The following is a 24,990-nucleotide window of genomic DNA, read 5'->3' on the forward strand; positions in this document are numbered from 1 at the left end:
AAGAAGCTTTCCATTTGTCAGCGGGGTTCCTCAGTGGTGGGGGATAGGAAGGCCGCACACGCTGTAGCGTACGTAATGCACAGTCCCCAAACGCACCGGCTTTTCCCCCCCCCCCCCCCCCACCAGGGGGTATCTGTAAGGTCTCGCAACTTTGGAGGACGAAACGACCTGTCGTTGTGTCTTACTTCTCTGTTCACGAACAGGAGACATCATCAAGTGCTGTGCATACTCTGAGAAAACCTTGTCGCAGGCCAGCCCAAACATGAAAAACCGCATAGTTCTTCTTTTTGCAGAAGGGAGACATCGAGGGGCCATAGCGATGGACTGTCACCTGAATGTAGCCTCATACCAGGAAGCCGCGCCCTCTGGAGTCACAAATAGACTGAATGACAGTCTTCACCCATAAAGAATGCCGAAGAGAACTATTTAATTTAGAACAGACTGGCTGTCAATGATCCCTGAGTACAATGCCGCGGGAAGAAACCTGCTCTTTCGTGGAGCCCCACACTGCTCGTGGACGCGGCCCTTGTTTCGTCATGCGTGCTTGTCTAAATGCATGAAACAGTGTGTGTTGGTGGAGAACGGGGGCGCGGCTTTATGTTTGCGTTTCTCCCATCCGGTTCATATATGGAAGGCATACCACCTGCAGCAAAACGCTTCTGCATTGCCTCGCTTTGCTGCCGGTAAGGTACTTCCGATGTCTGTTTTTTAAGGGAACGTCACCGTCGCCCCCACGTTTCCATTGCGGATAAGCTCCTGTGAAAGCTAGTGATGTAAAATTATAGAACAAAAAAGTCAATACAGAAAGAACTCCGCGAGCTCGTGATGTCGACGTTACTGCCCTTAGAAACCTCAAACAGGCAAATACGGATGCACACAATTCTGCAGACTTGCGCACGCCAGGTGATCGCTTATCACGCTCGATAGTGGCTTTGACAGACACGACTTTTGTACACACTAGAGTGCTGGGAACTGCTGACGCTTCGAAAAATCCAAACAGGTGTAATAATTCCATACGTGCAACATGCTGATCGCTAAAGGCTGCTGATCCCACGGGGACATTCCTGCTTACCAGCACTACACAAACAGATATTTCCGGCTCCCGAGAAGCGTGCCGGCACGCTCGTGATGATGCCGTCTTCCGAGGTACAGCTACTGGACGCGAGGCTATCACTGACATTTCCTCTGTAGGCGAGTTATGATGAGTAGTAGCTCCTGGGGTTTGGTGGAACCTTGCAAAGTTTCTCATAAAACAACATATCTCGACTCTACAAAAATGGCCAGCCGTGATGAGTCTGTCGCCTGAATGAGCTTTGGGATCGAGCGCGAGTCTCAGTTGTTCTATATTAAGCAGGACAATGTCATGCTACGCTATTCCACCTCATGACAAATGCACGATGAATGCACGAAAGAGGTAGGGGGAGCCAGATTCGCTGTTCTTTTCGTTCTGGAAATCTTGTATCAAATCAGGAAGGTCTATAGCTAGAGAGGATTCTCGAGAACGGCGCTCTGTTCGTGAAGAAGTTGACTAATAATCCTGTACGGGGCAGACAGCGTGCATTGCCATCTAACATACAACTGACGATGTTGAACTCAGAAAACTATTGTGAATCCGGTAAATTTTCGAACTCGTGCAGGCTATCCCTTTAGCTGGTACTTTTGGATGGGCGTCCTGTGGTGAACGCTTATTCACAGATCCTAGAGAGGCACCTCCAGTTCAGGATTGTTTTGTCCCTCCCGTCAAACCTCGGTGCATTTCCCTCAACACGTCTAGCGTTGCTGTTCCCATTGGAATCAAATTGTAACCAGAAAGAACTGAACTACTTGCGAAACAAACACGGAAGTGAACCCGTCCAGTCTCTGCACCTCCGTGACTCTGACGGTACTCACGAACATCTCCTGAACTAGCGTTGCCGCCACGAGATAAATGTTTAGATTCTTTTAAGCTTGCTTTTACCGTGTTATAGTTTGCCTACTTTTCTGGGAAGTTGCTCAGGAGAAGAGCTTCCTTCGTTTCTCCTCGGCTTATCTTTGTCGAATACGGTGATAGGATGCAGTTTTCTCTCTTCCACAGTGCCTCCCATCTGATGCTGCCCTTCCCAGTCTGCGGGTGGCCGACATGTCAATGTGAAATTCAAGTTGGCTCTCGTTCTAAGCAGACGCGCTGTATGCCTGAGATTTTATGGTACGGAGTGAATGCGGGACGGTATTCAGTGTCGCGCCAGCAGAGGGTCCCATGGCTCTCTCTATCTCTTGCCTCAAAAAGCCTTTCCTTCTTTGCTTGTCCTTCGAAGTTGACGATATTTCCTATAATGGAATGCCTGGTCCCGGTTATTAAAGAACACCACTGGAAGAGTCCGATAGTTGCTGGCCCTCGAAGTGCCCGAGGTGAACCGCAGAACTCAGTCATGCTGGATGCATGCTGACAACAGAGCGTGGACATTGCTGCAGAGATGAGGAAAAGCCTTTCTTTTCCGTCCGCAAAATTTATCGAGAAACGCTTCTGTTATAGTGCTTATTCGATGGATTTTGCGTAGTCGCTTTCGACTTGTCAACGACTTTCAACGGTAAGTTTTTCTCTCTGGATTTTTTCTCTGCAGAGCAGCTCGACTCCGAGAGCTTGTCATTCGCCGATGTTCAGCTAACAATCGAGCATGCAAAGCAAGGAAAGCATCTGTCCACTCTTTTCCCTGTCACGCTACTTTCCGTTCTGTTCCTCCGGTCCTCAATTATCCACCTAGTTCGATTCAAAAGGGATTGAGGCGCCAACAGATGAGGGAAGGAGCTGTTCCATTATTCGTGGCACTGCCGTGGAGGGTATGTCCGTGTCTGTCTTACGGAGCTCTGGGTTAAAAATACGGTTCAATTTTTCTCCGTGTCGGCAGAGCCTGACGCCTTCTTCTAGCAAGAGGGAGCCGATAAGGACGCCGATGAATAGGATCCTCCCAGAAGGGAAGAGGATTCCAGCTGCGGCCACCATGGATACACCGGTGTACAACGGCTGAGTCGTACTGAAAGCCCCGAAATACGTGGCTTATTTTAAACGTCACGAAACTAATTCTAATTTCGATCTTCCGTTGTTTGGACCGTGGGCTGGTGACCCCAGTTTTGAAATGGTTGGTCCTGCCTTTCCCCCTGGAAGCTCAGTCGATTGTGAAGCTGTCTCTCTTCTTACCATATCCTTAAAGGAACAATGTTTGCGAAACGAGCGACAAAAAAGCAAGGACGAAGGGGCCCGTTGTCCGAGGAGGCTGAAGCAGAAGCGACTGCAGGCGGCAGTGCGTCAGGCACACAAACAACTCGTGCAGAAAAAGATGAGCGACAGTCTGACAAGGACGATGAGGATCCTGTACATGTCGTCAAGAAACAGAGAACAGCCTCGACTGGGAAACACTTCATTCAGGCTGTACGTGCAGGACAAAGAGCAGTCAAATCAGTTGCGACTCTTGTGGTATTTGAGAATTTTCTGTGGATCTAGGAATGAACTGATGCTTCGGCACTTGTTGGCTTTCGGGTCGCTGATGCTCGTTCCTTCTCCTGCTCATTCCTTACATGGAGACAGAGTATCGAGTTCGGTATTTTTATGATGGCTTTCACATTCGACTGTTCACAACGAATGGGTGCGTCTTCTGTAGCGTCTGATCTTTGCAGTCCGTGCGTGCATGTTTACCGGAAAAATACCTATCACAAACGCGACAGGCAAGGCAAAGGGGTTAAGCTGGAAGACAGCCTCTGCTGAGATTTGTGAAGAAGAGATGAGCGAGGATGCATCGAAAGCAGTGCAAGTTTCCAATGCCTCCGAGCTACCTGGAAAAACAACGTTCGACCTTCAGGAAGGAGACGCGTTGAATGCCCGTGTGTTGTGGTTGTATTGGAACGCTAATGAGTGAAAGTTCACTGATTTACTACGAAGACGGCTTATGGGACTGTAGGTTTCTCTTCTTGACTTTTCCAGGTTTCCGAAAGGACAAAACACACTGCCGAGGAGATGCTGCATGGCTTTAAAAGCAATCCGAAACTTGTAAGTCTCCTTCGCGTTCTTTGTAGGTAGTCAAATGACGGCAGATGTTCAGTATGTAGTCTACATCGTTCGCACGCTCGAGCTGCGGCATGCCAGCATACTGTCGTCATGCTTTAGAGCGGCGATTTTCTCATGCATGCACACGTTGCTCATCGTTTTTCTCACACATATATTCATATTTATAGTTGTATCCGTATGCATATGTCCTTTGATTTTTGTCTGTGGTCTCAAAGCTCCGTCATGGGACTCTTTTCGACGAGGAAGGGTGGAGCCGTGCACAGTCACCCACATGGTTAAGTGCGTGTTGCGATCATTTCTAAATACAGAACGTAACATCATCTCCATCTGCCAATGTGTAGACATGTTCGTTGATTTTCTGGATGTTTCATCTTGGATATGTGCACTGTAACGGTGACGACCAGCGAAAGGCAAGGCCAAAGAGATCAAGAATAGGAGCATGAGCTTGTTTGGTATGCGCTCTGTGTGCTGTTTTCTGATGCACATTTTGCGTGTAGACCATAAATAATGACAACCGCGCCACGGCGATATTCGATGTTGACACAGACAGGAAGCACGATCACAGAGCCATTCTAGAAAGGAATGCCGAGATCGGCGAGAAGATTGAGAAAGGGGAGCTTGAGGCCGGCATCTACCGTGGGCAGGGTGCCCACCGTGTTTACGTAAAGAGGCGAGAGGGTGCGCTGTCTTTTGCAAAGTCAACTGGTTTGTATGGTCCAGTTCGCGGGACAAACAATGTTCGCATGACCATGTATGTGGACTACAACCCGGAGATTTGCAAGGATTACAAGGAGACGGGTTACTGTGGGTTCGGAAACACCTGCAAGTTCTTGCACGACAGGCACGACTACAAAGGCGGGTGGCAAATCGAACAGGAATGGCAACAACTCCAAAAGAAGAAACAGGCAAGTGAATAAACGGAAGGCGGTTGTGTCCGTGACCGTATGCCAACTTTCAATGTTAATCGTGTGGTAATGTGCGCCGTATCCAAATTTGTGTGCCGTATGAGCATATGCCTATGTACGCATGCATGTATGTACAACGCGCTTCGTCGGAGTGTAGATGTGGTGGTACGCGGCTTATGCGGATTTGCATGGAGGTGTCGTAAAGTCGCTGTACGGATGGCTGCGTGTTAAAAAGATTTAGATGCGATGCAAGCCGCCAGCCGCCTGGTCGTGAACGTGTGCGGCTCTGTGAGTTTCTTCACCGCGTTTCTCGTGAGTCTTTCGACTACTGATTGATTTTCAGGAGAAACTCCGCCGCATTGCAGAAGGCCTGGCGGATAGCGATGAAGACACAGACAAAAGCAGCGACAGCAGCGAGGCGAGCGAGGATGAAGATGGTCTGCCTTTTGCGTGCTTGAAGTGCAGGAAAAAGTGGACCGAAAACATGAACCCTGTTGTGACCCGGTGTGGCCATTACTTTTGTGAAACTTGTGCGTACACGCACTACAGCACGAGCATAAAGTGCTATCAGTGCGGAAAAGAGACACAGGGAATCTTCAATTCCGCCTTTGATTTACTCAGAAAGGTGAAGAACATTGAGATGGACAGGGAACGCAAAGCCCAGCGGCGCAAGCAGCGAAGAGCAAACGAGAGGGGAGAAGCAGACTCAGACGAATCAAATATGGAGAATGACGCAAAGAGCAGTCAATCAGGAGAAGACGAAGAAGGTAATTCTGACGCAGGCTCCAAGGAAGATGGAAGTGGCAACACTTCCGATGAGGAAGGTGGCGAAGATGGGCGAGGAAACGATTCTGATGAATAGCAGGGAAACGTGCATCTGCAACAGACTTAGTCATTGAGTGAGCACTGCGGTTTTCTTTAGTGGGAGAATTTTAGATGAAAGACGATGTTTTAGTCGGGTCAGTCGGTCTGTGTTCCCCAATGACTTTCGCCAACCTCTTCTATGATCCGCTTTCTTTTAAATTTAACGGACAGATTTTTTACTGATGGCGCACACATAGTGGTGTCCAGAGCCCTGCCGTTCTTGGTATTCGCGAATCTCCGGGAGGTAGTGCTATTCCACAAGCATGCATCTTTTATGGTAGATTAGTTACTATCTTGTAACTTACTACCGGATTGGTTCTATGCTTATACTAAACTGCATCTGGTAATGTATGCTACAGTTCGCCACGCAGACGGAAAAAAATAGTAACAAATAGACAGGCAAACACCTCAGCGTCGAAACAATTCATACAAGCCGGCAAAAATTTTCATGTGTCCGCAGCAGCTCTGGCATGAGATGGTAACATCACGCTTCGACAATCATGCTCCATTTGCCAATCTATCCATCGTCTATCTAAGATCTCCTGCCACCGTGAGGTTACTGACAGTGATCGCCGTACACATGAGCGATTTCTTAGTCAATGTCGCGATATACGTCTTGGAAAGACGTTAACTATTTCGTAGGCATTCCCTCTGTTTAGCACCGATCACTACGCCAGCGGGGTAGTAAATACAAAGAAGCTTAATCGAATGTGATTGCGGATGAATCGCTTCTATATTTCTTTGTTCGTATCGACTTTCCTAATGCATCTATGCCTGAAGTCGTGCGTTACCATCTTCGGGCGGCAGCAGCATATCGATGGCACAGATTAGTACGACACAAGTGTGCATCGTTTTCTCCTGCCTGAGCGTCATCACCTCAGTTTCGGGTTAACAGATCTCGGTTCCCGACGCGAATCTGCATACTTTCCTCAGTTTTGATGGTAGCAGGATGGCGTTCTACCGCCACTTCACGCGTAGCCCCCTAACTCAGGCTGGTGACTTCCGTGAGCAGGCCAGTCGTGAAAAAATCTTGTTCCCAGAAGTTTTGCTTTGTACGTAAAAGTGAATAGTCTCCACGCTTTCGCTGGTCCAGGATGCGACCAACACGAGAGTAGGTTCCACACCGCGTCATTTCAAGACGGCCGGGTAGAAGTGTTGACCATTTTAAAAAACGACTTCCCCCGTCTCTTCACCTTCAAAGAAACAGAAAACTTCATGAGATTATCGTTATGTGGACTCTCGGTGTGGACAGCCGGCTTGATCCTCGTCGTTGGGTTGCTGCTTCTACAAAAAGCAGCTTTGTGTGCAGCAGCTACGCAGAAGCGGGGCGCATGCAGTAGAGGGCAAGCAGGGCTTCGACTCCTGTAACTATTCGCATGATTTTCGCACGTCAGCCGAGAAAACGCAAGGTCAAGACATCACTGTGGACTCATGCCAAGCCGCAAACACAATTACTGAAGTGAAGAAGGCATATTTGAATGCGTACGGGAATTGGCAACGTGCGCCCTGTACTAGGGAAGGGTCTTTGGCCGTCGTCCATCTTCTTGAGGACGGTGCAGAATGTGTCTGTCTTGTTTCACACAGTCGCGTTGTGAAGAACTTCTAAAATAATGCGTATATGCTAGGGTAAAGATCTGTTCCTCCATCTGAAAGGAGGATTCGTTAACTGCCGCCTACCTTGTGCCTGTGCTCCTCAATGCCGCTGTGCCAACCACTTTCTTTACGATTCTGAAAGCATCTCAAACACGATGATTGGATCTGAAGAGTTTTGGAAGACAGAGGCTGACGCTCCTCTGCTTAACCGAAACGCGGATTTCGTGAGTAAAGAGAATGCGGCGGAGATGATCGAGAGAGCGCGGAAGCTCGTCGACTTGATTGAAAGTGGGGCCGGCACCGACGTGAGCATTGAATTGGTTCCGGACTGTGGCGATGAAGGAGCGCGACGAATTTTTGTTTTGGACGCAGAGAGAACCTTCAAGGATCCAAAGCACAGAGAGCAGATGGTTTCAGTTTTGCAATCCTTGTGGCCGGAGCTACAGGACTACCACCAGGGCTTGGGGTTCTTGGTTGCCTTTCTGCTGCTTTATCTTCCTCCCGAGGACGTTGCGAAGGTTGCGATCGGGTTACACCGTGACTACGTGCCTGGGTATTTCAAGTCGGCCCCTGCAGCCTATGTGCGTGACGCTCGAGTGTATCAAAAGCTCATGCACAAGTTCTTCCCGGAAGTTGCGACAACCATCGAAGACCTCACCTGCCCGGAGGCGTACGTCTCTAAGTGGTTCATCGGAATGAATGTTCACGTGCTCACTTTCGAAGCAATGATGCTCTTCCTAGAAGCTTTCCTAGAAAAAAAGGACACCTTTCTTTTCCAGTTCGGACTCGCACTTCTGAAAAATGTACAGCCAGACTTGGTTGCTACGAAGGACGTCTCCAAAACACTCGCCATCCTGAGGCTGGACCAGTCATTGTACCCCAACACAAAGCAGGCTGAAGGAAGCGACCAGCCGGGTTCCTTCTTCACTCGCATTGTCGAAGATGCTATCAACTTCGATCTAGGGTAAGATTGACACGCTGCGTCGACTGCAAGAGCGAAAAGTGGAAAAGTGGAATCTGTGTGCTGTAGCTTCTTCTGCTGGTTGTTTTGTATCGTTTGGAAGGAGCCGCATCAGCGTCCGTTTCCGTCATCTATCGTTGATCGCGTTATGGTTCAAACATTCTGCTGCTTCAGGGACGCCGATATTGAGAAACTCAGGGAGGAGGCAATGGAAGAAATGCGCTTGGAGGAGGAAAAGCGAAAGGAACGTGAGAAGCAGGTACGGTTGGGCGCAGGAAACGTGTTCTACTAACTGTTTGTATTCTGGAGGACTTTCTCTAAATCAGTTCTCGTAATAAGTGTTGACGTGAATTATAATCGAAGCATATGTGTGTGTAGGGAATGCTCAGATTAGTTACCAGATACACGTTGACGCATTGTTGCATATTTCCAAGCTGGTCTGGCTCTTTCGTTGCGTCCCGTCAATCAGGCTGTTGTGATACAAATTTTCTAGTGCTGTTGGTGTAGCATACTCAATGTCACTGTACTGTTTTCTTGTGAGCGCTTCTGCAGCTGGGACTCGACAGCGACGACGAAATCGTTTTCTCCGACGAAGAAGATGAGTAGTGGTCCGGCCGCATATTTGGAGCTCCTGCTTACTGATAATTTACACATGCAAGAAACACGGTGTTTCAGTTCCGTTGTTTGTAGATGGTGGAACTAATGAAAATGCGGTCCGGACTGCCGGTTGCTGCGTAACTTCTCAACTCGAGAGTTGTTCAACTTCATATTGAAAGCAGTTGGCTTCTTTTTGGCTTCGTGAGAACTCGCTGTGTTCATCTCAACCCCATATAAGCTGGTGCTGAAAGTATACGTCTGAAAGACTGTGATGACGTTTTGGTCGAAACATAGCGTCTACCGTTATCTCCGAATACGCGTTTGTTTGGGGTCCGCAGCAGAGGGGTGAGACGGACAACATTACAGACGTTTCTTCAGTTCCATAGGAAGTTTTTAATTGTTCATAAGCCCTAGAGCAGCTGTCACCAAGAATGTCAAAGGTGTTTATCCGTATCGTAGAATCAATCAGAAACCAAGTGTGCGGAAAAATCGCGGCAAAGGTGAGACAAAGCTACAGAAGTTAACCTCGTGAAACATGCGTACTCAGTCCTTTTGCAAAGTTATTTTGTTGCCTATATCCCAAAAAAGTGATCGATCGGTTTTTGAGCACAACGGAATAAACAAGAAACTAGCTGAGACATAGGGAACACGGAACGCCTGTATCCGGAGTAACTGAAGCACCATTAAGAAGGGAAGAGTGCTTTACAGAAAAAAAAAGAAGAAAAGCTGCATTGCCGTTTGTTTGCATTCAACCGTACTTCAAATTCAGGTTTTTCGGCGTCAAAGTCTCCCAGGACAGCCACGCGAAGACGTAGCAGCAGCTGTTCACAGCTGCCCCTTTGCAATGAGCACTCTATTCTTCTGCAGAGCAAGTGGCAAAGGCTTTGCTTCACAGAATCGTGAACAACGGGAGAAGACACTCTTCCCCCCGAGAACAGTCTACTGATTCCTCTTCTCACGGATCAAGCAAACCATCTGTAAAACCGCTCCAAGCGGCTGCTCAGTTCTTGATAACTTTGCAAGAGAGCGTATTCCCCCCCAACTCACGTTTTTGTCAACGCGGAGGAATACGACGCCGGGGTCCGTCATACACATAGTCTCTACGTAATAGTCCTGCAGTGGCAGGAAATCGCCTTGTCCCACAGAGGGGTCATCAGTCGGCAAATGCCCATACCCACAGCACCGTTGCCTCGGTTGATTTAATCTTCAAGTTCTTCACCTCTCCCGATATCACTTACATGACGTTTTAGAGGCACGCTACTTCCAGAAGCATGAGGATGGCTAGGCCTACGGAATCTGACACCTGCGAGTCTACTTACAAGTTGAGAGAGAGCGCGTAGCTTCTGCGACGCTGGTGAGGCAGAAACACTGCGGTGGCTGGGTCTCTCGGCAGAGGAGACTGCAAGATCTGTCGCCGATGTAGAGGCCGACTTCGGCTGAGTATGTTGAGGAACAAAAAGGGAACTCGGAGGGACTGTAGCTCTCTTTGGAATGGTCGGGGGAGAGACAGAGTCCTTCGGGACATTTTCTGCACAATCAGTGACAACGGTGATCACGACAGGCCCCGACTGGGATGCACACCCGGATGTGTCCTTCGAGCCGACAGTGTTCCTGTCGAGAAGAGCTTGTTCTTGCGGTTCCACTTGACCTCCTCTAGCCAGGATTTCGGGATCGGCTTTATATCGTGCAGAAATTTGAACACATCTCTTGTGTAGAGATGCCCGACCCGAACGATGCTGTTGTAGGCGATTTCGCAGAAGTGATAGATGCAAGGCAGTGTCCCGACAAGGATCTGCACTGACGAAGCATGGATGAGCTAACGCTACATCTGCTGTCGGTCGCTGAAGAGGATCTGCTACAATCATCGACCGAATCAGATCTGAAGGCAGAAATTCAGCAACAGATTTTTGCGGAAGATGTAGACTACGATTATTTATGCCTGCCATGGTGCATAAAGAAACGAGCGAAGTAGACACAGTGACGCATATAGCACAGCAAAAATCTTGCACCTGCTACTATGGTTTCAAATATACCTTACTACACCCTCCCGTTGTACTGATGGACTTATACATATGTCTGTCACCTTTACATGGCAGTGTACGAAAAGCAATCGAGATTCCTCTACGAAGTGAAGAATAACGTTGACATACCTCGCAGTTCTTTGGACACGTAGTGCTGCCTCTTCCACCGAACAAGGAGCCGCTCGAACCCATTTTGAAAAGTCTGAATGAAGACATATCTGTCGTCCAGTGCAGTGGCTTGAAGCCACGGAGGAGCTGTAGGTTCCGAGAGACAAGGTAGACGTTCGAAAAGAACAGTTCATACGACTTGTGTTTGCTTAACGATTATCTGGTGCAAGACTACCTAATAGAAGATAAGAACACCTCTTACTGTGAAGACTTACTTCCAAATACGAGAATGAACATCATGACTCCCACAGCGAATATGTCTACGGCTGAACCACGATAGCTGCCTGAGTACATCTGAAAGCACCACAACAGAAGACGCACACAGTTGCATTCACCACTCGTCGACAACGGCGGAATCAAAGTCTTTTTGCCATTATACAGCGTCTCCAGTGAGCTCGGATCGAATCTTTGTGTCCGCTAGAGTAGCCGACAAAAGTAAAAATCATTGGACACCGCCCGAATAGTCACGCTTATACTATGTTGGGCAAGAAGCCTCTCCGTGCCGACGTTTCATTGACGTGCTCATGACAAGGACGGTAAACACCTGACAGTGTGGTGTCTTGCCTTTACACCACATACCTCAGGAGCGCGATAGTACATTTTGCCCGCAGCATTGATTAGGTTCTTTTCTTTGCCTGTCTCGTCGAATAATGGTTCTGAAAGGACAGAGCACCAGGGAGGAAAGGCGCGGCGCTGTTCCCTTTGAATTTTCGTCTTCGTGGTTCAGCTCCAGCTGCTGTGTTGAGCCGCACCTTATGAATACATGCTTGTGGGCATGCATTTTCATGTGTAGCAGCTTAAATGGAGAGAGGGAAAGTCACGCACAGCAGCGTAGCCACACAGCGAACACAAGGTTTGACCGGTGAAAACAAGTATACATTTATGTGTGTACACATACAAATGTGGTGCCTCGTGAGTGAAGTCTTCCCAGCGCACCTGCTTGGCCGAAGTCAATGATCCGTATAGATCCATCCGAGTGAAGCAGAGTGTTTTCGAGTGACAGATCTCTGTGACAGACTCCGTTATCATGAAGAGATTTGACACCAAGGAGCAACTGCAGGCCAATGCGCCGCGCGTGCTCTTCTTGCACATGACCCACCCGGGCCACTTCGTTGAACAGCTCTCCACCTGAAGCATATTCTGGCAACAGAAATTCCCCACAGGCACCAGCGCGAACACGCAAAAACACCTGATGGTATTTAAAAAAGGATTCACTGTGGAGCAAGAGGAACCAGCGGGATTTGCTGTTGAGTTGGATCCGTTGCCAACGAAGCACGGTGACACACATGCCACAGATAACCGGACACAACACTGAGCCCTCAATGTCAATATTCACAAGCGGATAACCATGAATCTTCCTTTCATTTTGTTTGTCTGGAAAAAGTCTTACCTGCAACGAGGTATGTGTCTGTCTCATCGCGGTAGGCGCCATATGTCCTGATAATCCCGTCCACGGGAGCTATGGAGTGCCTGGAGAGGTAAAGGGAGGCCCCAATCTCTACCTGAAGAAATCAGGAAGAGCACAGAACAGCAGAGGGCTATTGCCAATTGAGTGGGAAATAAAGGTGCTATGTCACCTCAAATGACCTGGGCTACGTCTTATTGTGTGTAACCTCCACGGGTAGCTGGTCATGCGCATGGGCGGCCTACAGTTCGACAGGTGGCCATGTGATCTTCTACTCACTAGTGCATTTTCGAGCTGTCCATAACCTCGTTTGTAAACATTTTTGTTCGGAATCTTCTTAACAGCCCTGAGTTGCCTCGTTGGTTGGTGCTCAGCCAGGAGGACAGTGCCGTGAATCGCCTTGGCTGTAACCACCACACCACACGAAACTAAGATATATATGAACTTCCACGCCGGTCGCCCCGTAACGTGGTGAGACAGCCCTGCATGTACCATCACTCACCTAGTACTTTTTGCTCATTGTACTCCTCAGGATTCCATGGTTCGTACGAAACGAACGGCTCGAAGCTGCACGGATAGCCCATTGCGCATTCTCCAATCGTGCGGTGCTTGGTGGACACGGCGGAGAGGAAACAACATTGCGTTTCCAGCCAACAGCTACAGTTTTCTTCAAGCCGTTTTTCACCTCTTTATGATGAGCAGCTGCATCTGGTAAGCGACAGGAAGTGGTGTTAACAGGACGCATGCCACGAAGCTCGCGCCCGACAAACAAGATTACCAGCGAATCCACAAAACCGAGACAGGTGAATGGAGAGTACGGTTGCACAGAGAATAAGCAAAAATACTATGCCTCAAAAGGACACGCCTTGCAGGTCACGAAACATAGCATATGTGGCTGCGTTCTGCACGAAAAGTCCGACACAACGGGAGATGCAACCACAGGTCAGCCCACTAGAGACCACGCAGATATACACCCCCCCGTTACAAAAATGTGGTTATCGAAATTTATTTAGCGGGAAGCAGCTAGCAACGAGACAAAGAACAAAACAGTTTGCCCGGCCTCTTTAGGCTGAGCTGGAAAGAGCCGTGAACAGTGCTAGTGCAAGCAATGACTGTCAAAAACGTCTGAAGTTTGTAGGCGAGAAGCGTTCTGTAGAGTAGCACGTTCACCGCTTTACTATCCCTGATGGAAAAGCTACGTGTCACTGGAGGACGGTGAGCAAAAACAGGGGACAGACTAGTCTAAAACTGGCTCGCTGCGAGACCCAGATCTCTTCGGAACGGCTATACCAAAACGAGGCCGCTCGCACGGCCCCGGCGCAAAACCCGTCCTGTTTTGGGGCTTGCTGCTAGAATGACTTGCGGTCGAGACACGACTTACAGCGGACCGCCGCCTATAAGAACAGCACACTCGGTCCTGAGACTATTGTATAGCGACCAGCAAGCATCCTTTTATTTGACAGCAGTTTTGAGTAGAGGAGCAGCCATATGGAGCAGGCTGGTGGATACTCTGGTGGTTTTGCTATGCCGAACGGGATTTGAGACGACCATCGCGACAGCGTCAAAGCAACGACGTGCAGCAGTCAAGGGCGACGTCGCCATCAAGGTACAGCGGGGCCATCATCAATTTACCGATACGAACAGTTCGTTTTGATATGCTCTGAGGCGTCTGCACGAACCTTTCCGTCCCACTGGTTCATTAGATTCCGGTAGCTCAACCACCCTGAGTTGCACTTACAGCTTTGGGTGCTGTCTGAATGTGGTAGCGATCCAGGGCGTTATTGGTTCCATTATCGGGCACATCGCTGTTACGCTTTTCATAGTTTAACCGGATCAAATTACGACACGGCGTTCCTACTCCATTTTTTTTTCATCCTTATCAGCTTCAGTAGATGATGTGGCACCGGAAACGAGATCGTTTGCCCATCAGATTCTCCCTGTCAGTCTAAACAGTGCCGACGTACACACACCGCCCCTGTGGCAACCATCTTGCCGGTACTGCGGTTTGAGTGTCGATTCAGTCGCTGATTTTGTTCCTGTACCTCGATCGATGAAAAGTTGTACCGCTCGCGACTCAGCATGACTCCTACATTTTAGCCCAATCAACGTGGGATGACGGTTTCTCCCCATTATGACCTTTGCAACACTGTCTGTACAGAACGACAGGCGTAAAAGCGTTTCCGTTCAATGCTGGAGCCTTCTGGCCTCATGCAGAACAGCTGCTCGTTACTAGCGGATTGCCGTTGACAGGGGGACAGTATGCGAAAAAGAACACATGGCAGTGGACGGCACATGCAGGTTCAGTACGATAAGAAGAGTATTGTGGCACTGATGAACAGAGTCTGAAGCTGATTTTCCGCTTGTACTACATTCTCAAACGATAGGGGGATGCATGTTTATACTTTGTGGTCAGCTGCGATTAGGCAGCTGCCACTCAGCGAAGGTCTCCGTACTTTCACTATGTATAAATATGAAGTTCTAGCAAACATAACATTCATGCACGTATCCGACCACCGTTGGGACTGAGACGTTGCTGCCCACAGTATGTACAGCCTATTGAACAGTATTTCTCGGCATTACTTCCACCACAGGCGTTCTGTTACCGTGGTAATACCGGACGCAAACAAAGTTGCTATTTCCACGCTCTGTTTCTAATCATGGTGTGCAGTATCATTCCCCTTCTGTGGTGGGCGGTCCTTGTTACCGTTCATCAGGCGGCAGCGGAGGAAGCCACGGCCGCTGACAGACTTTCGAGTCAGAAAGCACCGTATCCTGTTGCTGGTCCACAACCCGGCAAGTACGTTGAGCCGAAGCCAGGTCAGTAAGACAGTCCGTGCATCACGTTACCACCCTCGCCAGAATTTACTGTAGAGGTTGCTCAGTCCACCACTGGCTACGAGCTATCGCTGCCAGATTTGTCTGCTCTGGCGTCCCTCCAGTTCTCTGACGCTACAGTTGCATCCGCCCTTACTATAATCTATGCGTCTTCTTTTCCATCCTGTAAATACCAATATTCTGGGTTTCAAAGATCTATTTTGCTTTTACATTGCCAACGGCAGTTCTCTGGCTGTGCGCAACAGCACGCACTCAACCGATGAGAAGTTGGTACTCAGGTAGACAGCTACACAGTCGACACCGCCGAATAAGATTGGATGCAGTATTGCAGCCTTCAACCTTGGATTTATGGCGTTCGGCGTTACTCTGAAGGTATGCCAGGAGTGACGACACCTCTGCCTGTGGAATTGGTTCATCGCCAACTTCAGGGGCTGCTATATCTTGGCCTTGTTCCCCTCGTTGCAGCAGTTGTCTCATTAATTGTTTCCGCGGTTGGATACTTAGGGTAGCTGCCCTATTCCTATTCCGTAGTGCAGGTTACTGAGCGTTCTCTCTCAGGTTCCGTTACCCGGATCCAGCATTCGTCATCTGTGGCCCTCTATGGGGATCCTACCTTCTCACAAACCTCGTACACATGCTCACTGTTGCCAACGCTGCGAACATGTACCTGGGTAGACGCGATATGCTTTCGATATCTCGCTTGCCTGTCTCATGACGCTGCACCAGGACTCGGAAGATGGATCTGGCTTCTGTTACCCATCTCTCTCGGTACTTTCGGTTTATACCTTTTGTGGGAGAGTAAGAACCGAAGGATGGCACAGAATTTTATCACTGCGTAAGGCTAGCAATGCTCGTACAATTACAGATGCGGTCCATGCCCTTTCTCATCAGGTTCACGAGCGCCTTTGGCGCCGTGGCTGGCGTATCAATTATGCTCTCCTACTTCTGTGCGCACACGAACAGCCCCTTCGACCTTGTTTCATTTATGACATATCCAACAGGAGTCAGTTCTTCGACTTTTTATTTGGTTTGCAAACTCCGCACACACATGCCTTTTCAGTTTCGATGGAGCGACTCTGGAGACGTTGGCATGCTGGTGCTCCTGGTAGCTCTGGTCATCGGTGGCATGAGAATCTCGGTTGCTAGGGACAGACAGCAAGATAGTCCCGGATTTGGTATGTATTTGAAGATGCCAAACTTGGTACTCATGTCTGCAAATTTTTCCCCTACAGGAGAGGACCGAGAGGGTTCCCTGGCTCTCGCAAAGAAGCTCGTTGCAGGTGGTTACGAGCGCGTGAGCAGAACAGTTAGCTCAGTATCGGTGGACTCTGCGCCCTTCCTTTCGTTTGCAGGCTCTCGAAGCGACGTAGGAGTAAGGAACACCTCTTTGCCTACTTTCAGTGTATTGGGGAAAACACTCATTCACAGACTAAAAGGCGCATGGAAGCACCAGGCGGCGGGACAAACGAGAGTGCGTCCCGTCGTGGACCAAAGAGTCTTGGAATCAAGAACCTACTACAGGTAAGAAAGTGTTAGTTGGACCTATTCAGCAGATGACTTTAAAAAAACAGAAGTTTGAGAGCACGGAGGACTACGACACGAAGGACTGCTCTACTGATGATGATTCTCCCGTCTCGCTTCGTAGAGTAAGCAAAACAGAGCCATACCGAAGCTGCATGGACCCATTCTTCCAGTGCAGACTTTAGGCGATTTGACTCCCACGACAGCTTCTTCTGTCAAGGTGCTCCAGAGCACGTCGAAAAATCTTCTCGACGAATACGATGCTTGCTTCTCTTTGGTGACTGTTGCTGAAACAGAAGACTTCTGTAGTGTTTTGTAGTTGCATAGACACAAGTTGCTATCTGACAGAACAACGTGCAGCATAACTCTATCATCCGACTCAACTGCAGAAATATGTCGCCAGTTTCTGTTACACAGAAAACACACCGTGCGTTGTGACACAGTAACTGGCGAGTCCAGCTGTGGCTCAGCTTGGTGAACTCGGCATTATCTGCTCAAAAAGACACAAGAAGGCTGCCACCCGAAACATAATAACAGTTTACTTCGCGGACTATTTGCGGTGCAGTTCTTGGCAGCAAGTTGTCAGCGTTGTCGTTGTTGCTGTTGCTCGAGGACAACACCGGCATACGGCTACAGGTGTGGACAAAAATTGTCACATATTACATGCTGGTGTCTGCTGCTACTGCCACGGCACGGCGCCGCCGTCGCCAAGAACACGGGGGATGAATATAGTATCAAGAAATAGTTTTCAGCTGATGCCAATGGCGACGGTGACGCGCAACATTATTTCTTCTCTATCTGCATCTCGCGTTTAGTAGTTGTGGGAAAACTGTTGCTTTTCACCGCATCCTTTGCTGTCTCTTTCTGACCGGGTTGGCCAGAGCAACAAGACCAACAGTGACTGCATGCACGCGCACATGGAGACGGTTTGAATTCTATTCACTGTTTTCCCCTCTATACGCAGGTGTTGCCGTTGGTGCTGAATCCTCCGCTTGTATTTCCAAGCAAACTGAAATATTGTTCGTTCAGATTGACCTTTAAATCGAATCAATCGACCGATTTCTCTAGTGGCGTTTTGCCCCTTTACACTCGTCTCTAGAGGCGAGTGCAGATCGATGATAAGTCCGTTTCACCCGTCGTCATCGATTGAATGTACGTATCTGTTTCCAGTATACAATGTTTAGTGGCTTTTTATCTCGTCGTCTCTGTATGTTTTCTGAAGCAGAGTAGGGTCACGCTGTATTCCAGTCTTGATGGGGCCTGGACCAGTCTCTGTTCTGTGAGGGTAGGGTAAAGCCAGAGCCATGAAGTGGCGTACGAATTCCGTTGCGTCCTAACCGTAATTGTTAGCCGGATATTAGTAGAGAGTGGTGCTTATAAGTGAAGATTCGGCGGTAAAAGCGAAGCATGTGCAGAGAATGGCAAACAAGCGCGCTGCGCTGAGCCTGCAATCAACACCGGACTCGTTCGGCGCAGGAGACCATAAGAAACAAAGGATCAACTCCGAGCCAGATGTTGACTTCATGAGCGCGAGCTTTGATGCCCGGGCTGCACTTCGGGCTTCAGAATTGACTCCTCCCATTGCCCAAGCGACTGCGGTGGCGAACATCAAAGCCGCGGAGATGTTGCTACCATGGGCCATTCAGGAGCAAGTGGCTTCATCTGCAAGCAACGAAGACCGGCACAGATACAGCACGTCTTCGCATGCCAACAGAGATTTCGAGGGGAGTTTGAATGCGGCAAGGAATAAACAATTCCGAAACGGTACGTTCTCGCCTACGACAGAATACTTGCCGACACCGGGAACACTGATGCGAATTTTTGAGGTCAACCCAAATCGTGAAGGATCCGAGCGTCAATTCTGTATGCTATTGTGTGTGGTTGGTTGCAGATATGGTGGCAGCAATCGCAGCCAGCAAGGCTGACGCTGCTGCTGTTGGGGATATCATCGAACAGAGATTCACTGGAGGTACGGTGGTATTTCAGCGAAGCTGCCCGCAGCGTCTTCAGGACTTCAGAGACTTCAGATTCAGAGCTGCATTACATTTATACGTTAGTAGATACGCTTTAATGTTATCTTAGTACAGAAAATGGAAGCGAAGATGTTTGGTAACTAGATGAACGCTTTTAACGCCTGGCATGTGTCGATAATACTCAACTCTTCTATTGTTTCTCCGCTACTGCTGGGACAGTTGCACAGGATGTAACCGCCGGGCCATTTCGATCATAATATTCAGAGATTACTGAATAAAAATGAAGTGCCACTGCTTCCCTCGGATATGTACTACTGTGGAGACAAGTGAGTTTCTGGGGTGCTAGAGTTTTTATATGGACTCTGACAACATTTGTGGTATTTTGACGGTCATGCTCCACGACGCGATGCTCCGTCGATGATGCGCTCAGGATCAACCGTAGACGGGATCCACTCTGAAAGCATCATCAACTCACTTCGAGGCTGGGCAAAATCGGCCAGCCAAGTCAAGGTGCATGTAATATGCCACGATCTACTTCCGGGAGTGGGGGACAAGAATTCTCGAGCACTGTTGGCTGGAACTGTACGGTGGTTCGATGAAAAGCTCAACATTCTCCTACAACCAGCTCGGCTGTTGGCTTATCAAAAGGATGACGGAACCACGATCAACAACCCTCACAACCAGTTAGGCTGGGTTTATATTCGGTAAGATAATTTCCTTTTCATTGGCGACTTCCCTTTTTCAAGGCCAGTGAGCTGAGGCATGAATAGAGAAGAAACACTGTATGGAGCCATATGATACAGGAGAGTCGTGTATAATCTCTGGAGCGTACGAAGTTCGAACCATTGATCAGCACGATGGGGAATATTCGTTGAGACCGCTGTACGTGGAACCCATAGTAAATGACGGATATGGACCACGCTTCACACTACTGGGTTTGGTACCACATTTTAACGCAAAGTATTGACCAGAATATAAGCAAAGAAGTGAAAAGCGAGAAGGCTCCAAGCGACGGTGGAGCGGTACTGGAATTGTGAAGCACATGCCTTCGTTGTCGCGTACGAACATAGCTGTAGTGCGCTTGTTCGCGTTGTCACGTTTATAAGCAGACACTCACGTTTCTGCATAGAAGTGTCTTTGCCGAAGGAATCCATACGCTGTAGTTCTTGTTCCAAATTTTCTTCACCACGTATTGCATGCGCATCAGGTGCCATCAGGTGGTCGCCATCTCTCCACTGTCGGAGGTGTAATGCTGTGAAGGAGGCTCTTCGTTGTACTTGGCGGACTGCTGTCAGGAAATTGAACTTATTATGTCAAAAAGGGCCGTTAAAATGCTTCTCTTTAGTTATGCGGGTTGCTTGTCTTTGGCGTTTTTTTCGTGGTTACAATTTGATGTAAACAAATTTTTCAGACACTTTCCCCACCTGTCCCATTGACAAATTATATCTTCATGTCTTGCAATCCTTATCTGCGGTATTGCATGTACTCGACATCGAGCAATAACAACTTTGTCTTTATAACGAAGCCTATAAAGTGTTTTAAAGAAACACGGGAGGGCAGCTGTTAAACGGAAAAGAAGCTCGAAGAGTCTCTTTCACAGCGCACACACACTTTTCACTTGCGTTTCCTGGTACTGTGCTGGAACATTGCACCCCGTCTTTATTGTCATGGACGGAACATCCTGACAAACCCTAAAACATAGCTGACTTTCTCTCCAGTTCACGCCTGGTAAAATGCAAGAATAAAACATGGTTGCTTAGAGGCAAGCTCCCTCTCGTTTCACGCTTTATCTGCATGTCCACAAATACATCAATAATGCCCTTCTTTGCTGAAGGCAGGTAAGCGTCCGAACTGTTGATGGATGAAGCTTCGAAAAGGCACCTTACTCGGGCTCTTCCATCTTCTTAATGACACGTATCGATTTCCACCGCACCTTGACTGAGATATACAGATACGCATGCGTGAAGGTGAATTCGGTTTCATTTAACTGCTGGTAGTATGTTGCAGAATGTCCTTCAATACATGAAATTGGACTAAGGGCAAATATGTGTAGAATGCTCGGCAGGTGTACTTGTCTCCCTCATTTTGATCTTGGCCCAAAAACTGTAGTCAGTGCATCTGCTGTCGTCCGAGGTGTTGTGGGTTAGATGCAAGAACTTTCACAGGAGCATCCTTGAAACGACATCAATGGTTGGGAACAAAACGAATAAACATGCCAGACCGTTTTGTCATGGCGGGTCCCGTGACGTTCCCAACATCACGATATGAGTCTTTCTCGCATGTATCAAGCAACGCTCGCTTCTTTTTCCAACAAGAGTTTCTCCGAGGCAACAGAAAAGGGTGTTGAAGAAGGGAGCGAAATGTTATCTGTGACGGTGGTGTCTGTGGCCGCAGGGAGGGAGATATTAGAGTCGTCAGGTGACATTGTGGAAGGTCCGGTAGACGAAATTTTGTCGAGGAACTCTTTGGCTAGAATCTCTGCCTGTTGTCTTCCATATCTTTTACAACTAAAAACTCTGCATCTCACACGACTAGTGGACGATCGCTGTGGACGTACACCCTGGACCCCCCCCTGACGATTCCTTCCTTCCTCCTCAAACCTGGAAAACTGAGCGGTCATACGTTTTTCTCCGTTATTTTTCCTTTTAACTTCCTCACCACTGCCCACTTGAGGATTTTCGTCGTCCGTTTGTTCCGTCGAAACCTGTCCGCGTTTCTCCGTCTCCCGACCCGCTTCGTCGACAATGTAGTGAACTGCAACTGCCCGGATATTATGGTAGTACATCTTGCACGGTAAAGGCTGCTCGAGAGGAGGAGATGGAGGCAATTGGCTGAGGCTGCCGAGACACGACTGAGTGTGTGACTGCGTAGCCGACGATTTTCCGAATGCGTAACCTTCACGGCTAATACGTATTGGACGTGGTTCTGCATATCGGGAACTGAAAGGCACAGGCTCCCGCGCTGGGCGTTGTCGAGAAATCCGCTCACCGGCAACTCCAGAATAAGCAGCTGTGCCTCTGTGAGGTGAAAAGCAGTCAAATATCAAGTGATCTGGTGAAGATATCGACTCTGCTTGCACGGTTTTTCGGAACGAAGGAAAGGTTTCTTCTCTCTCCGCATTCGACAGGCTTTTCTCCTGATTGTACGCCCTAACGTCATGACATTGAGAAGTGGAGAGCGAGATAGCTGGTTTAATTCCATAACAGGAGGGTGGAGGAGAGGAGGGAATAAGACTTTTTAAATCCTGTACCCTGACCCGTGATGCCTCGCGCGGGCATGGGTGGCATGAAGTATATGGAAAGGACACAGTTCCAGGATGTTGTTGGGTGGATGGCACAGTAGTTGACGAGGCAGTGTGCTGCAACAAGATAATAGACAATTGCAGAACAACACACAACCTCGACTTCTGTTTCGCTCCTCAAAAAAAGAAACTTGACTGGAGTTAGTTACGATGTTCGCAAAAATAAAAAAGCAGAACACAAAATCAACATGCTAATTCGTCAGAATTCTCGGGTGTCGCTGCTTAAGATGCTTAAGATATCGATTTGATATGCGAATCGGCGGCGGCCGATGATTGTGTTGACTGATGAACAGAAGAGGAAGCACCAGCAAGGCTTGCTCGAAGAAGAACCCGTCTCAAGCACACTGACTGAATAGACGAAGAAAAAAACATGGCAAGGGTTGACTGCGCCACGCGCGACGTTGCATTTGTACAATTGTGAGGTCGATGAAAGAACCCGTAGTGCTTCTCACATAAGTTTCTTTTCCCAACGATGACAAATTATCGTAGAAAATAGAAAACGAGAAAAATCCAGTAGCACTTCCCAGGATGCGTGTTGCTGCGTTTACACTGAGGATAAGGACACGAGCACCGTTCATGCTAATGTGCAAGGAATGTATTTTCGCTTCAACGCATTTGACAGGGAGCCTGCTGTCAGCGCTTCTGCCGTGTAATTTAGATCGAATGTCACTTCTTCTGACACTACGGCAACTTCCGGTAGTCTCGAGTTATTTGCACCAAAACGCGCACATGAAAAAGAAGACCAACCTGTTTGGGCATCCTTGGAACTGGTTCATACGGTCCTACGCGTGTTGACGTGATATATGCTTGTTTCTCCGTGGGATGCCTTACTGACAGGCAACCCCCCAAGGATTCAGAAGATATGAGAGAGTGCAGCGACGTGTCCTCCAGCCTTCCTCGACGAATGCTTTTTTCTTGCTTCCCTGCCTCCACAGATTTTTCACTGTCGGTGATGGTATCTCGCAGTATCTCATGCTCTGCCTCGATTGCACTTTTTATGGAAGGGAAATTGCAAAGGCGTTCTGGGATCATCCACCTGTACCGCATTCGTGTGGGCACTGCAGATAAGAGGGAGGCAGTGGATGGCGAAGGCTTAACCCCTGGAGGACTTTTTTCAGTAGTATCTCTGCAGATTTGCTCCCCTTCGACGATGGCCGATGGATTGAGAGTCACACGGCAGTCCAACTCGATGTACATCGTGAACGCAGGACACAGTCATTCCTTCAACTACATATGCAGAAATGCAGATGACAGTCTCCAGTTCTGACAGTTTCCCTTTAATTTTAACAAGAAAACGGATGCTCCTTCACGCTGAACGTACAAGTATGCAGACGAATAACTGAGGTAAAGATTATATTTCCCTGTTACAACAAGAAGTTCTTTGTCGCGAAACAACGACCGAGCGATATTTGCCACCTCCTCTCATGCCCCTGGACGCACCTGGCCGTACAAAAGCTACAGGGATTCTACAAAGGAACAAATTTCTAAGAAAGAGTTGGTGTAGTTGAAAAGAGTAACAAACCTTGGAAAAAACGACACACTGTCGTGCGTTTTCATCGGACGGATATGTCCGCTGAGATTCACAATGAGGGCAGGATGCTTTAAGATGCATGAGCGTATGTAGATACACGTATTCAACATATATACAGACAAGGGAGGAACGTTGATGGTTTTGGTGCGGTGTCTAACTCCAGATTTGGTCTCAGATTTTGAAACGGAACCCAGTACACACAACCTGATTTCTGCCAGTAACACAAAACCTTTCCACTCTTCACAGGGTTTACTGCAGTGTTAAGCACGGGGTTTGGTCTGAGTTTCACAGTGAAAAATCTTCAGTAAATGTGATGATCACTTTCTAAGTATACCTGCGGACGGTTTCCGCAAACAATTCGTGTGGTACTCGTTGAAGGTAATCAAATCAGCAACGGCAAACCCGCTTTGTGTTCAAAACGCGAGAGAAACGACAGCGACATTTTAGGTGACCAACGCTACCGTAGAAAACCCTAAATCAAACACCTAACAGAACCTCAAGCGAGGAAAAATCGACGCGAGGGGTTATATAACATCCACTCTGCGAATTTGCAGAGGCGATCTTGCTTGTCGGCGAGGCGACACCAGAAGACGTGCTACTCGATGCTCCTTGCACACAAAAACGAGGGTTTTCATGCCTCTGTCGTGCATGATCAGACGATATTTGATGTTGCTTTCTTTCGGCAACACCGAACCCTCACTCGAGAAATTCGAACAGCACATGGTCTACCTCAGATCTTCGGTCATCTGCAAATGCTTCTCTCTCTTCACGTTTGCGGGTTTAATTCTTAAATGATGTCTTACTTTCTACCCTCTTCTTTCCTGTCTGACAGAACGACATCACGCACAGAACGGCCACCTCGGGACTGCCATTGCAAATCCATTGCTTGATCATGGCTGTCTGCTCGTGGGCTGAAAATGTGTCAAGCTCCCCCCGAAGAAAAGAGAACGGTTAAGAGATCACTTGACACGGACGGAGCTGGATTGAAAATAGTTTGGTCTACCTACAGAAAGACACATAAGAATTTTGGGCGCAAGCAAAACTTAGCATGGACATTACATTCACGTTAAAAACTCAACCGCTCGCCCTACAGGAACAGTTTGATGAGATTGCTTCTGGAAATAGACCTTAAAACATTTCTACATTGTTGACCTGAAACAAGGAATCACGTGAAGGCGCTGGCGGCATCCCTGCAGAAAATATTTTAGAAAAAATTGGACATTGAGAGAGACTACAGTCACGGCAAAAAAGGGAAAACTGTGTGCCTCCCCAACTG

The 24,990-nt window shown here is 48.3% G+C and overlaps 7 protein-coding genes across 7 annotated transcripts; 5 read left to right on the top strand and 2 right to left on the bottom strand.

The window, feature by feature from the left end:
• Positions 1–451: 451 nt before the first annotated feature.
• Positions 452–2,761, top strand: TGME49_226565 (hypothetical protein; the record flags this gene model as incomplete). The annotated part of the gene is made up of 2 exons (XM_018780141.1): positions 452–683; positions 2,601–2,761. The coding sequence occupies 2 exons, from the start codon at positions 452–454 to the stop codon at positions 2,759–2,761; spliced, it is 393 nt and encodes a 130-aa protein (XP_018636036.1).
• On the top strand, positions 2,505–5,987 carry TGME49_226560 (zinc finger (CCCH type) motif-containing protein). The gene is made up of 5 exons (XM_018780140.1): positions 2,505–2,567; positions 2,886–3,406; positions 3,956–4,021; positions 4,537–4,944; positions 5,288–5,987. The coding sequence occupies exons 2-5, from the start codon at positions 3,194–3,196 to the stop codon at positions 5,804–5,806; spliced, it is 1,206 nt and encodes a 401-aa protein (XP_018636035.1). The 5' UTR covers positions 2,505–2,567; positions 2,886–3,193; the 3' UTR covers positions 5,807–5,987.
• Positions 5,988–6,864: 877 nt separating this feature from the next.
• Positions 6,865–9,242, top strand: TGME49_226550 (TBC domain containing protein). The gene is made up of 3 exons (XM_002366267.2): positions 6,865–8,365; positions 8,537–8,621; positions 8,915–9,242. The coding sequence occupies exons 1-3, from the start codon at positions 7,557–7,559 to the stop codon at positions 8,966–8,968; spliced, it is 948 nt and encodes a 315-aa protein (XP_002366308.1). The 5' UTR covers positions 6,865–7,556; the 3' UTR covers positions 8,969–9,242.
• A 125-nt stretch (positions 9,243–9,367) lies between these two features.
• TGME49_226540 (protein kinase) lies at positions 9,368–14,024 on the bottom strand. The gene is made up of 8 exons (XM_002366266.2): positions 13,056–14,024; positions 12,833–12,957; positions 12,539–12,650; positions 12,085–12,288; positions 11,728–11,804; positions 11,364–11,442; positions 11,110–11,235; positions 9,368–10,838 (listed from the first exon to the last, which is right to left on the bottom strand). The coding sequence occupies exons 1-8, from the start codon at positions 13,135–13,137 to the stop codon at positions 10,159–10,161; spliced, it is 1,485 nt and encodes a 494-aa protein (XP_002366307.1). The 5' UTR covers positions 13,138–14,024; the 3' UTR covers positions 9,368–10,158.
• A 1,385-nt stretch (positions 14,025–15,409) lies between these two features.
• Positions 15,410–17,664, top strand: TGME49_226532 (hypothetical protein). The gene is made up of 12 exons (XM_018780139.1): positions 15,410–15,553; positions 15,613–15,666; positions 15,720–15,760; positions 15,817–15,893; positions 15,947–16,059; positions 16,115–16,223; positions 16,280–16,391; positions 16,449–16,563; positions 16,621–16,760; positions 16,817–16,909; positions 16,960–17,034; positions 17,088–17,664. The coding sequence occupies exons 2-12, from the start codon at positions 15,648–15,650 to the stop codon at positions 17,226–17,228; spliced, it is 1,035 nt and encodes a 344-aa protein (XP_018636034.1). The 5' UTR covers positions 15,410–15,553; positions 15,613–15,647; the 3' UTR covers positions 17,229–17,664.
• A 180-nt stretch (positions 17,665–17,844) lies between these two features.
• TGME49_226520 (hypothetical protein) lies at positions 17,845–20,605 on the top strand. Its single transcript, XM_002366264.2, has 4 exons — positions 17,845–18,673; positions 18,801–18,878; positions 19,313–19,586; positions 20,090–20,605. The coding sequence occupies exons 1-4, from the start codon at positions 18,328–18,330 to the stop codon at positions 20,130–20,132; spliced, it is 741 nt and encodes a 246-aa protein (XP_002366305.1). The 5' UTR covers positions 17,845–18,327; the 3' UTR covers positions 20,133–20,605.
• A 20-nt stretch (positions 20,606–20,625) lies between these two features.
• On the bottom strand, positions 20,626–23,313 carry TGME49_226515 (hypothetical protein). The gene is made up of 3 exons (XM_018780138.1): positions 22,931–23,313; positions 20,769–22,240; positions 20,626–20,710 (listed from the first exon to the last, which is right to left on the bottom strand). The coding sequence occupies exons 1-2, from the start codon at positions 23,228–23,230 to the stop codon at positions 21,167–21,169; spliced, it is 1,374 nt and encodes a 457-aa protein (XP_018636033.1). The 5' UTR covers positions 23,231–23,313; the 3' UTR covers positions 20,626–20,710; positions 20,769–21,166.
• Positions 23,314–24,990: the final 1,677 nt, after the last annotated feature.

This window comes from Toxoplasma gondii, chromosome X, assembly GCF_000006565.2.
Source record: "Toxoplasma gondii ME49 chromosome X, whole genome shotgun sequence".
Taxonomy (NCBI): domain Eukaryota; phylum Apicomplexa; class Conoidasida; order Eucoccidiorida; family Sarcocystidae; genus Toxoplasma; species Toxoplasma gondii.

Coding starts and splice junctions, on each gene's coding strand:
- TGME49_226560 (XM_018780140.1), top strand. CDS start 3,194: ATGTTTGCGAAACGAGCGACAAAAAAGCAAGGACGAAGGGGCCCGTTG. Junction 4,022..4,536: donor TTAAAAGCAATCCGAAACTT/GTAAGTCTCCTT, acceptor TTTTGCGTGTAG/ACCATAAATAATGACAACCG. Junction 4,945..5,287: donor AACTCCAAAAGAAGAAACAG/GCAAGTGAATAA, acceptor ATTGATTTTCAG/GAGAAACTCCGCCGCATTGC.
- TGME49_226550 (XM_002366267.2), top strand. CDS start 7,557: ATGATTGGATCTGAAGAGTTTTGGAAGACAGAGGCTGACGCTCCTCTG. Junction 8,366..8,536: donor GCTATCAACTTCGATCTAGG/GTAAGATTGACA, acceptor CTGCTGCTTCAG/GGACGCCGATATTGAGAAAC. Junction 8,622..8,914: donor GAAAGGAACGTGAGAAGCAG/GTACGGTTGGGC, acceptor GCGCTTCTGCAG/CTGGGACTCGACAGCGACGA.
- TGME49_226540 (XM_002366266.2), bottom strand. CDS start 13,137: ATGGGCTATCCGTGCAGCTTCGAGCCGTTCGTTTCGTACGAACCATGG. Junction 12,958..13,055: donor CAATGAGCAAAAAGTACTAG/GTGAGTGATGGT, acceptor TGGTGGTTACAG/CCAAGGCGATTCACGGCACT. Junction 10,839..11,109: donor CGTGTCCAAAGAACTGCGAG/GTATGTCAACGT, acceptor TTCTGCCTTCAG/ATCTGATTCGGTCGATGATT.
- TGME49_226532 (XM_018780139.1), top strand. Junction 16,224..16,279: donor GCACAGAATTTTATCACTGC/GTAAGGCTAGCA, acceptor CTTTCTCATCAG/GTTCACGAGCGCCTTTGGCG. Junction 16,910..16,959: donor GAATCAAGAACCTACTACAG/GTAAGAAAGTGT, acceptor TTAAAAAAACAG/AAGTTTGAGAGCACGGAGGA.
- TGME49_226520 (XM_002366264.2), top strand. CDS start 18,328: ATGGCAAACAAGCGCGCTGCGCTGAGCCTGCAATCAACACCGGACTCG. Junction 18,674..18,800: donor GAATAAACAATTCCGAAACG/GTACGTTCTCGC, acceptor GGTTGGTTGCAG/ATATGGTGGCAGCAATCGCA. Junction 18,879..19,312: donor CGAACAGAGATTCACTGGAG/GTACGGTGGTAT, acceptor TGATGCGCTCAG/GATCAACCGTAGACGGGATC.
- TGME49_226515 (XM_018780138.1), bottom strand. CDS start 23,230: ATGCGGTACAGGTGGATGATCCCAGAACGCCTTTGCAATTTCCCTTCC. Junction 22,241..22,930: donor TTCCAAGGATGCCCAAACAG/GTTGGTCTTCTT, acceptor ATCTTGTTGCAG/CACACTGCCTCGTCAACTAC.